The 13,979-nt window shown below is 40.4% G+C and overlaps 1 protein-coding gene across 1 annotated transcript in view; it reads right to left on the bottom strand.

Moving 5' to 3' along the window:
• Positions 1–13,979, bottom strand: part of LOC129017919 (EF-hand calcium-binding domain-containing protein 3) — a 535,384-nt gene that overhangs the window by 102,502 nt on the left and 418,903 nt on the right. The window contains exons 94-95 of the mRNA XM_054458898.1: positions 8,275–8,379; positions 7,454–7,507 (exon numbers count right to left, since the gene is read on the bottom strand). Of these exons, the coding sequence (XP_054314873.1) occupies positions 7,454–7,507; positions 8,275–8,379 (159 nt within the window). The remainder of the gene's footprint in view (positions 1–7,453; positions 7,508–8,274; positions 8,380–13,979) is intronic.

Raw genomic sequence — 13,979 nt, 5'->3', positions numbered from 1 at the left:
GAACTAAGACCAAAATCAACCTTTATAAGTGTGTCTGCACAATAGGATCTGAAACTTGCTAAAATAATGGAGAAAAATAAATAACTAAATAAAGTCTGTGGGTTTACTCCATCATAATCCCCTGGAAATATTTTTAAAATTTTTATATTTTTAATCGACAAATAATAATTGTGTATTTTAAAGGGTATGATGTGATGTTTTGATACATGTAAGCATTGTGGAATAATAAAATCAGTGTAATTAGCATATCTATCACCTCAAATATTAATCATTTCTTTGTGGTGAGAACATTCAAAATCCTTTCTTGTAGCTTGAAACACACAATACACTATTATTAATTATAGCAATCTTGTTCTACAATAGAACACCAGAACCTATTCCTCCTAACTATGACTTTATATCTGTTGACCAATATCTTCTGGGACACTTTTTTTCCACTTTTTCTGTTCATTTTATTCTTTATTTTATTTTTAAATATTATTATATTATTATTATTATACTTTAAGTTTTAGGGTGCATGTGCACAACGTGCAGGTTTGTTACATATGTATACATGTGCCATGCTGGTGTGCTGCACCAGTAACTCGTCATTTAGCATTAGGTATATCTCCTAATGCTATCCCTCCCCCTTCCCCCAACCCCACAACAGTCCCCGGTGTGTGATGTTCCCCTTCCTGGGTCCATGTGTTCTCATTGTTCAATTCCCACCTATGAGTGAGAACATGTGGTGTTTGGTTTTTTGTCCTTGTGATAGTTTGCTGAGAATGATGGTTTCCAGATTCATCCATGTCCCTACAAAGGACATGAACTCATCATTTGTTACGGCTGCATAGTATTCCATGATGTATATGTGCATATTTTCTTAATCCAGTCTATCGTTGTTGGACATTTAGGTTGGTTCCAAGTCTTTGCTATTGTGAATAGTGCCACAATAAACATACGTGTGCATGTGTCTTTATAGCAGCATGATTTATAGTCCTTTGGGTATATACCCAGTAATGGGATGGCTGGGTCAAATGGTATTTCTAGTTCTAGATCCCCGAGGAATCGCCACACTGACTTCCACAATGGTTGAACTAGTTTACAGTCCTACCAACAGTGTAAAAGTGTTCCTATTTCTCCACATCCTCTCCAGCACCTGCTGTTTCCTGACTTTTTAATGATTGCCATTCTAACTGGTGTGAAATGGTATCTCATTGTGGTTTTGATTTGCATTTCTCTGATGGCCAGTGATGGTGAGCACTTTTTCATGTGTTTTTTGGCTGCATAAATGTCTTCTTTTGAGAAGTGTCTGTTCATGTCCTTCACCCACTTTTTGATGGGGTTGTTTGTTTTTTTCTTGTAAAAAAAAATTTTTTTTTCTTGTAAATTTTCTTGTAAATTTCTTGGAGTTCATTGTAGATTCTGGATATTAGCCCTTTGTCAGATGACTAGGTTGCAAAAATTTTCTCCCATTCTGTAGGTTGCCTGTTCACTCTGATGGTAGTTTCCTTTGCTGTGCAGAAGCTCTTTAGTTTAATTAGATCCCATTTGTCAATTTTGGCTTTTGTTGCCATTGCTTTTGGTGTTTTAGACATGAAGTCCTTGCCCATGCCTATGTCCTGAATGGTATTGCCTAGGTTTTCTTCTAGGGTTTTTATGGTTTTAGGTCTAACGTTTAAGTCTTTAATCCATCTTGAATTAATTTTTGTATAAGGTGTAAGGAAGGGATCCAGTTTCAGCTTTCTACATATGGCTATCCAGTTTTCCCAGCACCATTTATTAAATAGGGAATCCTTTCCCCATTGCTTGTTTTTCTCAGGTTTGTCAAAGATCAGATAGTTGTAGATATGCGGCGTTATTTCTGAGGGCTCTGTTCTGTTCCATTGATCTATATCTCTGTTTTGGTACCAGTACCATGCTGTTTTGGTTACTGTAGCCTTGTAGTATAGTGTGAAGTCAGGTAGTGTGATGCCTCCAGCTTTGTTCTTTTGGCTTAGGATTGACTTGGCGATGCGGGCTCTTTTTTGGTTCCACGTGAACTTTAAAGTAGTTTTTTCCAATTCTGTGAAGAAAGTCATTGGTAGCTTGATAGGGATGGCATTGAATCTATAAATTACCTTGGGCAGTATGGCCATTTTCATGATATTGATTCTTCCTACCCATGAGCATGGAATGTTCTTCCATTTATTTGCATCCTCTTTTATTTCCTTGAGCAGTGGTTTGTAGTTCTCCTTGAAGAGGTCCTTCACATCCCTTGTAAGTTGCATTCCTAGGTATTTTATTTTCTTTGAAGCAATTGTGAATGGGAGTTCACTCATGATTTGGCTCTCTGTTTGTCTGTTATTGGTGTATAAGAATGCCTGTGATTTTTGTACATTGATTTTGTATCCTGAGACTTTGCTGAAGTTGCTTATCAGCTTAAGGAGATTTTGGACTGAGACAATGGGGTTTTCTAGATATACAATCATGTCGTCTGCAAACAGGGACAATTTGACTTCCTCTTTTCCTAATTGAATACCCTTTATTTCCTTCTCCTGCCTGATTGCCCTGGCCAGAACTTCCAACACTATGTTGAATAGGAGTGGTGAGACAGGGCATCCCTGTCTTGTGCCCGTTTTCAAAGGAATGCTTCCAGTTTTTGCCCATTCAGTATGATATTGGCTGTGGGTTTGTCACAGATAGCTCTTATTATTTTGAGATACGTCCCATCAATACCTAATTTATTGAGAGTTTTTAGCATGAAGGTTGTTGAATTTTGTCAAAGGCCTTTTCTGCATCTATTGAGATAATCATGTGGTTTTTGTCTTTGGTTCTGTTTATATGCTGGATTACATTTATTGATTTGTGTATGTTGAACCAGCCTTGCATCCCAGGGATGAAGCCCACTTGATCATGGTGGATAAGCTTTTAGATGTGCTGCTGGATTCGGTTTGCCAGTATTTTATTAAGGATTTTTGCATCGATGTTCATCAAGGATATTGGTCTAAAATTCTCTTTTTTGGTTGTGTCTCCGCCAGGCTTTGGTATCAGGATGATGCTGGCCTCATAAAATGAGTTAGGGAGGATTCTCTCTTTTTCTATTGATTGGAATAGTTTCAGAAGGAATGGTACCAGCTCCTCTTTGTACTTCTAGTAGAATTCGGCTGTGAATCCATCTGGTCCTGGACTTTTTTTGGTTGGTAAGCTATTGATTATTGCCTCAATTTCAGATCCTGTTATGGGTCTATTCAGAGATTCAACTTCTTCCTGGTTTAGTCTTGGGAGGGTGTATGTGTCGAGGAATTTATCCATTTCTTCTAGATTTTCTAGTTTATTTGCGTAGAGGTGTTTATAGTATTCTCTGATGGTAGTTTGTATTTCTGTGGGATCGGTGGTGATATCCCCTTTATCATTTTTTTATTGCGTCTATTTGATTCTTCTCTCTTTTCTTCTTTATTAGTCTTGCTAGCGGTCTATCAATTTTGTTGATCTTTATTTTTTATTTTAAGTCCTGGGATACATGTGCAGAATGTGCAGGTTTGTTACATAGGTATACATGTGCCATGGTGGTTTGCTGCACCTGTTAACCCGTCATCTAGTTTTAAGCCCTGCATGCATTAGGTATTTGTCCTAACGCTCTCTCTCTCCTTGCCCCCAACCCCTTGACAGGCCCTGGTGTGTGATGTTCCCCTCCCTGTGTCTATGTATTCTCATTGTTCAACTCCCACTTATGAGGGAGAACATGGGGTGTTTGGTTTTCTGTTCCTCTGTTAGTTTGCTGAGCATGATGGTTTCCAGCTTCATCCATGTCCCTGCAAAGGACAAGAACTCATTTGTTTTTATGGCTGCATAGTATTCCATGGTGCCACATTTTCTTTATCCAGTCTATGACTGGTGGGTATTTGGGTAAATAATTTTGTTATTTACCCAGTAGTCATTCAGGAGCAGGCTGTTCAATTTCCATGTAGTTTTGCGGTTTTGAGTGAGTTTTTAAATCCTGAGTTCTAATTTGATTGTACTGTGGTCTGAGAGACTATTTGTTATGATTTCTGTTCATTTGCATTTGCTGAGGAGTGCTTCAGTTCCAATTATGTGGTCGATGTTAGAATAAGTGCTATGTGGCACTGAGAAGAATGTATATTCTGTTGATTTGGGGTGGAGTATTCTGTAGATGGCTATTAGGTCTGCTTGGTCTAGAGCTGAGTTCAAGTCCTGAATACCCTTGTTAATTTTCTGTCTCATTGATCTATCTAATATTGACACTGGGGTGTTAAAGTCTCCCACTATTATTGTGTGAGAGTCTAAGTCTCTTTGCACATCTCTAAGAACTTGTTTTATGAATCTGGGTGCTCCTGTATTGGGTGCATATATATTGAGGATAGTTAGCTCTTCTTGTTGCACTGATCCCTTTATCATTATGTAATGGCTTTCTTTGTCTTTTTTGATCTTTGTTGGTTTAAAGTCTGTTTTATCAGAGACTAGGATTGCAACCCCTGCTTTTTTTTTTTTTTTTGCTTTCCATTTGCTTGGTAAATATTCCTCCATCCCTTTATTTTGAGCCTATGTGTGTCTTTGCACATGAGATGGGTCTATTGAATACAGCACACTGATGGGTCTTGATGCTTTATCCAATTTGCCAATCTGTGTCTTTTCACTGGGGCATTTAGCCCATTTACATTTAAGGTTAATATTGTTATGTTTGAATTTGATCCTGTCATCATGATGCTACCTGTTCAATTTGCACATTAGTTGATGCAGTTTCTTCATAGTGTCATTGGTCTTTATATTTTGGTATGTTTTTGCAGTGGCTGATACCAGTTTTTCCCTTCCATATTTAGTGCTTTCTTCAGGAGCTCTTGTAAGACAGGCCTGGTGAGGAAGCAGAGCCCTCAGCATTTGCTTGTCTGGAAAGGATTTTATTTCTCCTTCACTTTATGAAGCTTTATGAAGCTTTGGCTGGATATGAAATTCTGGGTTGAAAATTCTTTTCTTTAAGAATGTTGAATATTGGCCCCCACTCTCTTCTGGCTTGTAGGATTTCTGCAGAGAGATCCACTGTTAGTCTGATGGGCTTCCCTTTGTAGGTAACCTGACCATTTTCTCTGGCTGTCCTTAACATTTTTTCCTTCATTTCAACCTTGGAGAATCTGATGATTATGTGTCTTGGGGTTGCTCTTCTTGAGGAGTATCTTAGTGGTGTTCTCTGTATTTCCTGAATTTGAATGTTGGCCTGTCTTGCTAGGTTGGGGAAGTTCTCCTGGATAATTTCCTGAAGTGTGTTTTCCAGTTTGTTTCCATTCTCCCCATCACTTTCAGGTACACCAATCAATCATAGGTTTGGTCTTTTCATATAGTCCCATGTTTCTTGGAGGCTGTGTTCATTCCTTTTCATTCTTTTTTTTTCTCTAATCTTGTCTTCACACCTTATTTCAGTAAGTTGATCTTCAATCTCTGATACCCTTTCTTCCACTTGATTGATTCGGCTATTGATACTTGTGTATGCTTCACGAAGTTCTTGTGCTGTGTTTTCCAGCTCCATCAGGTCATTTATGTTCCTCTCTAAACTGGTTATTCTAGTTACCAGTTCCTGTAACCTTCTTTCAAGGTTCTTTGCTTCCTTGCATTGGGTTAGAACATGCTCCTTTAGCTCAGAGGAGTTTGTTATTATCCACCTCCTGAAGCCTACTTCTGTCAATTTGTCAATATCGTTCTCCGTCCAGTTTTGTGCCCTTGCTGGAGAGCAGTTGTGATCATTTGGAGGAGAAGAGGCATTCTGGTTTTTGGAATGTTCAGCGCTTTTGTGCTGGTTTTTCCTCATCTTTGTGGATTTATCTACCTTTGATCTTTGAGGCTGATGACCTTTGGATAGGGTTTTTGTGTGCGGGTCCTTTATGCTGATGTTGATGTTGTTGCTTTCTGTTTGTTAGTTTTTCTTCTAACAGTCAGGCCCCTCTTCTGCAGGTCTGCTGAAGTTTGTTGGAGGTCCACTCCAGACCCTGTTTGCCTGGGTGTCACCAGTGAAGGCTGCAGAACAGCAAAGATTGCTCTCTGCTCCTTCCTCTGGAAGCTTCGTCCCAGAGGGGCACCGGCCTGATGCCAAATGGAGCTCTCTTGTATGAGGTGTCTGTCGACCCTTGTTGGGCGATTTCTCCCAGTCAGGAGGCACAGGGGTGAGGGACCCACTTGAGGAGGCAGTCTGTCCCTTACCAGAGTTGGTGCGCTGTGCTGGAAGAATCCCTCTTGTCGGGATCAGCTGCTCTCTTTAGAGCAAGCAGGCAGGAATGATTAAATCTGCTGAAGCTGTGGCCCACAGCTACCCCTTCCCCCAGGTGCTCTGTCCCAGGGAGATGGGAATTTTGTTTGTAGGCCCCTCACTGGGGCTGTTACCTTTCCTTCAGAGATGCCCTCCCAGTGAGGAGGTATCTAGAGAACCAGTCTGGCCACAGCTGCTTTGCCATGTCCAGCCTAGACCTCTCAGCCTTCTTAGCACTGTCAGGGAAAACCACCTACTAAAGCCTCAGTAATGGCAGATGCCCCTCCTGCTACCAAGCTCAATTGTCCCAGGTTGACTTCAGACTGCTGTGCTGGCAGTGGGAATTTCAAGCCAGTGGTTCTTAGCTTGCTGGGCTTCATGGGAGTGGGACACGCTGAGCAAGACCACTTGGCTCCCTGCCTTCACCCCCCTTTCCAGGGGAGTGAATGGTTCTGTCTCACAGGGTTCCAGGTGCTACTGGGGTACAAAAAAATACTCCTGCAGCTAGCTCAGTGTCTGCTCAAACAGTTGCCCAGTTTTGTGCTTGAAACCCAGGGCCCTGGTGGTGTAGGCACATGAGAGAATCTCCTGATCTGCAGATTGCAAAAACCGTGGGAAAAGTGTAGTAACCCAGTGGGGTAGCACGGTCCCTCACAGTTTCCCTTGGATGGGCGGAGGGAGGTCCCCAGCTCCTTGCACTTCCCAGGTGAAGCAATGCCCTACCCTGCTTCTGCTTACCCTCTGTGGGTTGGACCCACTGCCCAACCAGTTCCAATGAGATGAACTAGGTACCTCAATTGGAAATGCAGAAATCACCCACCTTCTGCGATGGTCTCGCTGGGAGCTACAGACCAGAGCTTTTCCTATTGGGCCATCTTGGCCCCTCCTCCTCAAAACTTTTTAATAACATGTTTCTAGGTACTAGCTCTAGAAATCCAAGATCAATATGACAGAAAAAGGGCCTAGTGATCTGAATGCTAAGACAGTGTTTTTTTTTTTTCCTGGTGATTCTGATGCACAACTTTATTTGGGAACCACTGTTTTTGAGTCTACTGTAGTTAAACCATTTTAGTGATTGCAGTGTGCCTAAAGCATATAAGGATAAACAATGAATTAATAAACAGTTGGGACAGCAGGATTAATAATCTGAAAATTGTGAAATAGGAAGGGTTTTTGAAAACAACAGTAAAGCTTGAGGAACTCAGTTTTACCTGCCTTTTTATCTTACTTCTCACTCACCTTCAAGACCTCTCAATTCTTTCATCAATCTGTTCACAAATACCTTTCCTTTGGCTGTAAGACAGAGAAAAATCCAAGTCTCAGGCAGCAATGTAGATATTTAAAAAATAGTACAAAACATACATAATTTCAGAATATACATTTTAAAATATTTTATTACAGAAATTTATACTTTTTCATTTTCAAGAATAAAACTCAGGAATGGAAACAGTTCTCAATATGATGAAATCATTTTGTTGGTGGGACATGGAACATTCCTTACATAGAGAGTATTAGTCACAAAAGGTCATATGCTCGGTCTTCTTCAAAGAATCCTGTGATTTTGTTGTTGTTGTTGAGACAGCGTTTTGCTCTGTCTCCCAGGCTGGAGTGCAGTGATGGGATCTCAGCTCACTATAGACTCCACCTCCTGGGCTCAAGTGATTCTCCCACATCAGCCTTCCAAGTAGCTGGGACTACAGGTATGTGGAGTCATGCCTAGCTACTTTTTAAACTTTTTTTTTATAAAGACGGGGTCTCACTATGTTGCCCAGGTTGGTCTCAAACTCTTGAACTCAAGCGATCCTCTCACCTCAGCCTCCTAAAGTGCTGAGATTACAGGTGTGAGCCACCGCACCTGGCTTTACTATGATTTTTTAAATTTAAACTTTTTGAGACAGGGTCTTGCCCTGTCATCCAGGCTGGAATGCAGTGGTGTGATTACTGCTCAAAGCAGCCTTGACCTCCTGGGCCCCAGCAATCCTCCCACCTCAGCTTCCTGAGTAGCTGGGACCATGAGCATGTGCCACCACGCCTGGTTGTGTGATATTTTTAATGCTTACCATCAACTGGAAGATTATTCAGCAGTTGCATGCCTTTATCTTCTGTGAGCTTTATCCCCATATTTTCCAGAAAATTTTCCAGGTTCCTAGTATCAACCTTCTCACCTTTAAAAAGTAAAAAGTGAAAGTGGTTTAAAGTTTGAAAGTGGTATAAATGATTCTATATTAAGAAAAATGTTCATGTAGCATCATTTGCTGATTAAACATTAATGAAATAAATCGGCAAGAATGCCAGCTATTGCTCAGACATAATCTTCGAGCTGTTTTCTAAAACAATGATGGTGAAAATTAGGCTGTAAGCCATTAGATGCAAACGTTCACCAGTAAATAGGTAGAGTGAGAGAATGTATCAAAAACGGAAGCATTGCATTTAAAATAGAATTTTGTGCAAACATTGGAATCTTGATTTTGCAAAATTTTCTTAATTGCATGTTTTGCCACCATACAGGGCCTATCTCTAGGGGCTTCTGTCTTAACCTGGTCTGGCTCTCTATCATGCCTCAGGGATTTGGTGAATCTGCTTTCCTCTTCTTGGTAGCTACAACACACAGTGCATTTCTTGTGCTTCCTTCCTTAAGGGTGGCTAGGAAGTCAGATGCAACCTCTCAAGCTCACCTTTTTTGTATGCCTCAGGAACACCAGCATGTAGAGATTTTTTATTCTTAGAACTTTAATGTAAAGTGCTAGAGGGAAACAGACAGGTGATAACCAAGCTATCATAAACATGAATAAGACACAAAGCTAAGAAGTTTCTTTGGTAACGAACTTAGTTTTACTTCCTGGTTATGAGAGTGGAAATCACCAGTTATCCTTGCCCCCTGCAACCATCTCCCAGTCTGCTCTTAGGATGACTGTGTACAATTTTCCTTCACCATGGCTCTTTTCTCTGCCTGAAGATGCAATTTCTTTCTTTATTGTTTGAGCATAACCTCAAGATTTTATTGTTTTCTTAATAAAACAAAAGATGAAGCTCAGAACTGAATCACTTGGCCCTTTTTTGTTTTAGCTCCTTCCAGTTCTCTTAACAGCCAGCATTCGCTGAGATCTGCAGTTGGACTCAATACACTCTTGTCTCAGCACAATCTTCTTTGTGGTTTTAGCCTTTTCTGGAAAATCAGCTTAGTTTGCCCATCATAGCCACTCTGCTTCCTGTCATAACACTGCTTTCCCTGGGCATACAGAGAATCCTTGCCCTTCTTGCACTGTGTCACTTTGTGGGATTGGTGCTTGCCATACTTCCTACAGAAAGTCCAGTGGGTTTTATGAATGTTCATCATGTTTACAGTAGCTCTCTTGGCAGGGAACAAAAGCTAAAGATGCAGTTAGGGCAGACAAATCAGATGTCCTAATCCTTTCCAATTCCAGCAAAAGAAAATTCTTGCTTTTAGTCCTCTGGAACAACAATGCAGTGTTTCCATTGAGAGGGGAATGTCTGGAGAGTTAGCCAGTCATCTGCACAAGTGCCTAGGAGGAAATGTGCACAAGGGTTGTTTTCCCCAAGATGCTTTGGAACTCTCTTCACCACTGGGGCTTCTAATATCCCCCTGTCACCAGCCAAAGGAATGACTCTTCAGACACAAAAGAGCAAGCTCCCAGTCTGCTAACTTGATCAGGCTTTTGACAAGACATGGGAGCTTCTGCCTCAAGGGCATTGGTCTAACCATACCTTTTATCCACATTGCTCTCATTTTTCAGAATGAAAACCCCTCCCAATTTTCTGCCCTCTCTAGTGTATTCTGTTTTATTACTTGATATTTTTCTTTCTATTGCTAGCTTCTTTTCAACCCTTCTCATAGAGTTGAAATAGAATATGAATTTCTCTGTATTTTTAGTCTCTTTACAGACTTTTAACCTTCCTTCTTAATTGAACTTTGCCTCTTCCTAATATAATTTTCTATTACTTGCTTTTATTTTTGAGATAAGACTGCTCATTTTTCTTTTTCTTTTCTTTTCTTTTTTTTTTTTTTTGAGATGGAGTCTCGCTCTGTTGCCAAGACTGCTCATTTTTCTATGTCCTAATTGTCTCAGGGCTTGGCATTCTTCTAGATTGCAACTGCTGCTTTTCAACCAAATCCAAACCTCTTCTCTTTTGAGATTTATGGAATTTGGCTTTCTTTTTATTGCCACCCACTGGCTTCTTGGTCACTTCAGGAGCTTGTCCTATGACCCACAGTCTTCTCCTGCATCCAAAACTCCTGGCATTATTATAAGGAATTCCAGCCTTTATATGGATAACTCATTCAATGACTTCGCCTCCAAATCTCTTGACCTTATCCTCAATGACTATCTCTTATTTTTATTGCCACCCACTGGCTTCTTGGTCACTTTAGGAGCTGTCCCATGACCCATAGTCTTCTTCCTCCAAAACTCCTGGCATCATTATAAGGAATTCCAGCCTTTATTCAGATAACTCATTCAATGACTGGCCTCCAAATTTCTTGACCTTCTTATCCTCAATGACTATCTCTTAAATTCGACACTAGTTAACTCTCAAGGACACATTCTGGACTTTGTCATCACCTAGAAATGCTTTACCTCTAAAACCTTAAATTCTAACATGCTGACTTTTGGCCAATACCTTGTAATTCTTCCCTTTATTTTACTTCCTTACTTATACCACACGTGTTACATCTTTATAGAGAATTTCATTCCTCGTCTCTCGCTTTTCTATAAGTTCACAACCTCACTTCTTTCTGCATCCACACTAGAACACTTAATCATTTTCTTGGACTACACGGTTAAGTCTCTGTGCTTTCACTGTTTTGGTACATGAGCCTTAGAATCTCCTAATTTGGTCCAACTGAAGAATATCATATAATCATATGAAAGGTTGCCATTATGTTTTAATGGTATTTAACTATGGTTACCTCTTGGCACTTCTCAGCAATGCCTTCATGTATTCCTTATTAACTTTAGTTCATATTTTCTATCGAAGTCATACAAAATTAAATTAGTATAGCTTTTATGGAAAACAGCATGGAGATTTCTCAGGGAACTAAAACATGGAGCTGCCATTTGATCCAGCAGTTCCACTACTGGGTATATATCCAATGGGAAAAAAATCATTATATTAAAAGTATATCTTCACTCTTATGCTTATTGCAGCACTATAGCAGAGATGTGGAATCAATCTAAGTGTCCATCAATGGAGGACTGGATAGAAAGGATGGAGTATGTATATACCAAGGAATACTACTCAGACACCAAAACAATGATATGATGTCTTTTGCAGCAACATGGATGGAACTGGAGGCCATTATCCTCAGCAAAATAACTCAGAAACAGAGGGTTAAGTACTGCACGCTCTCACTTATAACTGGGAGCTAAACAATGAGTACACATGGACATACAGAGTGGAATAATGGACATTAAAGACTACAAAAGGTGGGAGGCTGTGGGAGCAAGGGTTGAAAAATTACCTATTGGGTACAATATTCACTGTTTGAGTGACGGGTATACTAAAAGCCCAGACTTCACAACGATGCAATATATACATGTAAGAAATCTGCACTTGTATCCCCTACATATATAAAACTAAAAACAAAAACAAGAAACAAAGTTATGTAAAATCACTGATACTCTTCTTGAAATTCCCTACCCCATCATTGTGTCCTTCCTGTTAGTAGATGATCCTGTTTTCTACTTTACAAAGAAAATGGAAACTTTTAGGTAAACTCCTTTGAATTTTACTCCCACATCTTACATAGATTCTCTATATCTGTGTCCTTCCTGACTTTAAGTCCGCTTGTCTTGGAAAAAGAGGTGGCTTCAGAATCTTTTTTTTTTTTGAGACAGAGTTTTGCTGTTGTTGCCCAGGCTGGAGTGCAATGGCACGATCTCGGCTCACTGCAACCTCTGCCTCATGGGTTCAAGCGATTCTCCCACCTCAGCCTCCCTAGGAGGTGGGATTACAGGCGCCCACCACCATGCCCAGCTAATTTTTTTTTGTATTTTTAGTAGAGATGGGGTTTCACTATGTTGGCCAGGCTGGTCTTGAACTCCTGACCTCAGGCGATCCACCCACCTTGGCCTCCCAAAGTGCTGGGATTACAGGCGTGAGCCACTGCGCCCGGCCCAGATTCTTATATATTCAATTGCGTACGGTTCAATTCTCTTTAGATGTCTCACAGGAACCCCAAATTCAATATGACCCAAAATGGTAACTCTACTTCTAAATCTTTTACTGAATTTCTTATTTTGGTGACTGTCACTATCACTCACCCAACTACCCAACTCAGAAACAAAGCAGTCATCCTTTACTCTTTCTTTTCTTCCAAACTCCATACCTGATCAGGAATCAAATCCTGTAATACTGTATCTGTAATATCTCTTATATATATCCCTTCCTCTCAAGTCTCATTGATAATGATTACCTCTGTCTTTTATTGTCTTTTGCCTGGACAGTGACAATTTGCTTCCTAACTGCTCTCCCTGACTCCTCTCTTGCACACACACCTTCATCCATTGATCCATTCTCTATATTGCTGAAGCAATCTTTCTTTCTTTTCTTTTCTTTTTTTTTTGGAGACAGGGTGTTGCTTTGTCACCCAGGCTGGATTACATGGTACAATTGTAGCTCACTGCAGCCTCAGCCTCCTGGGCTCAAGTGATCCTCCCACCTCAGTCCCCCAAGTAGCTGAGACTACAGGTATGTGCCACCACACCTGGTTAACTTTTTTTTTTTTTTGTAGAGATGCAGTTTCACCATTTTGCCCAGGCTGGTCTCAAACTCTCGAGCTCAGGCAATCCACCTGCCTCTGCCTCCCAAAGTGATGGATTACAGTCATGATCCATTGCACCTGGCAAATCTTTCTCATTTGCACATCTAATAACATAGTCTGTAGCTTAGAATCCTGGAATGACTCCACACTCCACAGAATAAAATTCACACTCCTTTATTTGGTAGTCAAGGCCCTCTATGATTTGTCCCCTGTGTTAGTTCCTGTTGTTGCTGTAACACTTTACCAAAAACTTGGTAGTTTAAAACAATACAGCTTTTTTCTCTTAATGGTTCTGGAGAGTGAAAGTCTGAAATCAGTTTTACTGGGCTAAAGTCAAGGTGTCAGCAGGGCTGGTTTCTTCAGGAGGCTCTGGCAGAGAATCTGTTCCCTTGCCTTCCACTTCTAGAGGCCACTTATATTCTTTGGCTCATATCCCTTCTTCCATCCTCAAAGCCCTCATTGCAGCATCTTGCGTCCATTGTCACACTGCCTTCTACTTTTTCTGTCATCAAGTCTCCCTCGTAAGGACAGTTGTAATTACATTTAAGGTATACTTAGATAAGGATAATCTCCCCATCTCAGGGTTCCTAATCATATCTCCAAAGTCACTTTTCCCATATAAGTTAACATTCACAGGTTCTGAGGATTACGACCTGAGTATTTTTGGGAGTCTACCACATCTCCTTCCCTGCTCTTTAAGTTTATTTCTTGCCAAACTCCTGATAGCATTTTATGATCCAGCTTATGCCAAATTATTTCTAGTTCCTTAAAGTTCCATACTGTTTCGTTTCTCATCTTGGTGCTGTTTATGCATTTTTTTTATTTTTACCAGTTGAGTCAATTGTCTTACATGGTTGCTGTTCATGGTACCCCATAACAATTACAGTAGTAACATCAAATATCATTGATCACAGATTACCATAATAGATATAACAAAAAAGTTTGCAAGACATGACACATGAGACATGAAATGAGGACATGCAA

The sequence above is a fragment of the Pongo pygmaeus genome, chromosome 19 (genome assembly GCF_028885625.2).
Source record: "Pongo pygmaeus isolate AG05252 chromosome 19, NHGRI_mPonPyg2-v2.0_pri, whole genome shotgun sequence".
In the NCBI taxonomy this organism is placed as follows: Eukaryota; Metazoa; Chordata; class Mammalia; order Primates; family Hominidae; genus Pongo; species Pongo pygmaeus.
The sequence above is the reverse complement of the archived record's forward strand: the minus strand, read 5'-3'. Positions and strand labels throughout refer to the sequence as shown.